Here is a 3,062-nt window from a genome sequence, read left to right as displayed (position 1 = left end):
AAACATTACCATCCAAATCCAAACACATAAATACACAAGCCGGTCAAAGCATGCGCTTTACTAATAGACAATTACATACACATATAAAAATATAACACAACAATTGTAACATTCACAAACATTACCATCCAAATCCAAGCACATAAACACACAAAGCAGTGAAAGCATGGGCCTTACTAACAGACAATTACATACACATATAGAAATAAAACACAACAAGTGTAACATTCACAAACATTACCATCCAAATCCAAACACAAAAACACATACACACGAAATATAACACAACGATTGTAACATTCACAAACATTACCATCAAAATCCAAACACACAAGCACACAATCTGGTCAAAGCATGAGCTTTACTAATAGAAAATAAGCCCAGATGTACAAACCATTCAAGGCAAGCAACCAAAACAAATTAAAGAAGAGAATAATATAGTCATGTCAAATATAGAAAACATAGTGTAAATTTCTAATTATGAAGTTTATCTTGAACATATACATAATAATGATAACTAAAAATGTGTCATTGTTTCCCTCTCCAATCTAGCACTCCTGATCTATCATAGCCCAAGAGAGATCAAATCCCTCAAGGTGCAAAGCTTTCCCCAAATTCCACACTCCAAAAAGAAAGTTTAAGCCTCTAAAGATTTGATACCCACATGATAAATCCTAAAATAAAAAATAAGATTTGTAACTTTATCCCAATTTAAAAATCATAGATTCTTATTCTCAAAGAGCCTCTTATCCCAAGAACTTTAAAAATGTATTGTCCGGGCCTTCTCACATAAGCAGAGAATCCCGATCAACTATGACTTTAAATTAAATTAAGTTCTTATTATATCAGAACTCGTTTAAATCAATTAATCTAAGCTATAGGTGTATCAGCATCAATTTTAGCAGTGGAAATTCTAAAATATGGAACCAAAATGTCACGCACTCCGGGAGAGAATAATTACCAGTTTCTTGTCTTTGAAGATCGCAACAGCTAAACCAAGAACACGCGTCTGGGCCGTTTTATATATATGTGCCGATTTCATAATTTTCGTGATTACCTCGTGCCCAACATTCCCTTTTCCCCGATAGTCTCAAGCTTAGGAGTCCAACGTTGGCCTCTGGGCTTCACCAACTGCTCATACTTCTTCTGCAATTCGCGAGTGTTGCAGAGCCTATAAGGCTCATCATTCTCTGCGGAATCCCTGCCCACTGGATGTCCGCGTTCGCCAACCATTAACCTCGCGTCTTCCATAAGCTTTATAATAAACTCTCTGGACACTCGAATCCTATGTCCTCCGCCCATATTCCTCTTTTCTATCTCAAAAGGCTGGCAGAGAGCAGACACACGTTCGATACTTTGAAGCGGAGCTGATAAGTGACTAGTGCGAGTAAGTGGAGCTTCTGGGTGCGGCGGTGATATGAGGGAAGCCAGCGATACAAGCGATAACGGAGACTGAAAGAAGCGTCGGGGAAGAATGAAGTACATGTTGCCCACCTTCAATTGATCGTTTGGAAAAAGCGAGGGCGTTTTCTGACCGATATAGAAGGAGTGGGAGTGACAGATTAAGTGGTGAGGGAATTCCTGCATGATCTGGGCCGCGCTGCTGGGTTCATTGAGAATTCGAACGCTGCCATCTGACCAAACCAGTTTGACGGTTTCCTTGTTGTTGCCCACCTGCATTAGGCATGACAAATGGTTGCCCATAGCTTGTTTGGCTTGTTATGCGCAGGCAAAGCAAAGGGAAGGATGAAGATTCGGGGAACGAGTGCAGAAGTTGAACTTACGTGTGAGCGTAGATAGCTATGTAGAAAGGAAGAATAAAGCGGAAAATCATAGTGGCCGTCATGTAAACTTTCTTCAAAGTCTTCTCGGTGGACGACTGACTCGTCACAGCCATCAACTTCCAAAGAATCCTCCCTATAAACATGGAGTCGCCATACGAACGCACGTGTTCACTTGCAACAATGTAACTTAAATTGATATGACGAAGAGAATCGCATCATGGAGTTGCAGGCCACCCTGCCCGTCCTCGTACTGTGAGTCAGAGACACGCGCGTGCAATGTAGGACGACGACTTTGCTTTTCGTCTTCTGCGATATTGACAATATTGCATTCTGCCGTAAAGAATCTTGATTCTTGACTTTGACTAAGCTCCTACCATGTTGAAAATGCTTCTAAAGAACGTTTTAATTTGTTTTTAAATAGTTGATCCTTTTTATTTTTTTAGGAAGGTAATGATTCTAACATCATTTAGATTGCGTTTATATTTGTGGTATTTTTTATTAATATATATTGTATTTACTCTATATAAATACCAAAAACCGTGGGATTGTGGTAAAGAAATTTGAGTTTATTTTTATTTTTATGCAGATATATAAACTAGCAATTGCACCATATGTTGTAAAGTAAACCCATTATGCAGGTGCATAATTTATCATTAATTTGTCCTTTTGGATACCCACATCATTGCATATTTTGAGTGCTATGGATTTGATATTAAAATCTTTCCCATTTGCAAACTGCTAGACCAATGGATCTACCTCCCTTCATCAATGGTTGGATTGATAAGCCATAACACTCAAATGCTAAAGACGAAAACTTGCAAACATAAAATGCACAAGAATATTGATTCCTAAAACATCTGTATCTTATGTTTCTGAGAAAATGCCTTTTATAATATTTTAGGTAAGATGAGATCTCATTAGTTTTGACAAAGTCATCTTTAACTAAGAAATAATATAAATCGAAATGCATAGTGCTCAAGATTAACCATACCTTTATTATCCTACAACTAACTATTAAGACAAGCTATAAATTATTTCCAAATGTGGCACATCAGTTCTTCACTGTTTTAGCGAAAATGACCCCACCTTCTCAACAAGGGGTGGGAAGCTATGTTCAAAAGAAACCTCAGACAATTGTTTGTCCTAAGAAGGAACTCGGCTTTGGTGCCTAACAAGATACGTCATACTCTCGTGCTATAGGTCTAGTAGCGTGTCTTCCTCTAACAACTACACGTGGGTGGGAAATGTAAACTTCCTCTTCTAGAATAGGAGGTTCAT

General features: G+C 38.2%; 1 protein-coding gene across 1 annotated transcript; it reads right to left on the bottom strand.

Annotated features, from left to right (window-relative positions):
• Positions 1-1,053: 1,053 nt before the first annotated feature.
• LOC149199874 (uncharacterized) lies at positions 1,054-1,485 on the bottom strand. Its single transcript, XM_089400750.1, has one exon. The coding sequence runs from the start codon at positions 1,483-1,485 to the stop codon at positions 1,054-1,056; it is 432 nt and encodes a 143-aa protein (XP_089256876.1).
• Positions 1,486-3,062: the final 1,577 nt, after the last annotated feature.

The sequence above is a fragment of the Pinus tabuliformis genome, chromosome 2_1 (genome assembly GCF_031772625.1).
Source record: "Pinus tabuliformis cultivar Carrire ecotype Pingquan chromosome 2_1, CPIR1, whole genome shotgun sequence".
Taxonomy (NCBI): Eukaryota; Viridiplantae; Streptophyta; class Pinopsida; order Pinales; family Pinaceae; genus Pinus; species Pinus tabuliformis.
This window is presented reverse-complemented; position numbering and strand designations above follow the sequence as displayed.

Excerpts from the sequence above, each read along its gene's own strand:
- LOC149199874 (XM_089400750.1), bottom strand. The coding sequence starts at position 1,485 with ATGTACTTCATTCTTCCCCGACGCTTCTTTCAGTCTCCGTTATCGCTT.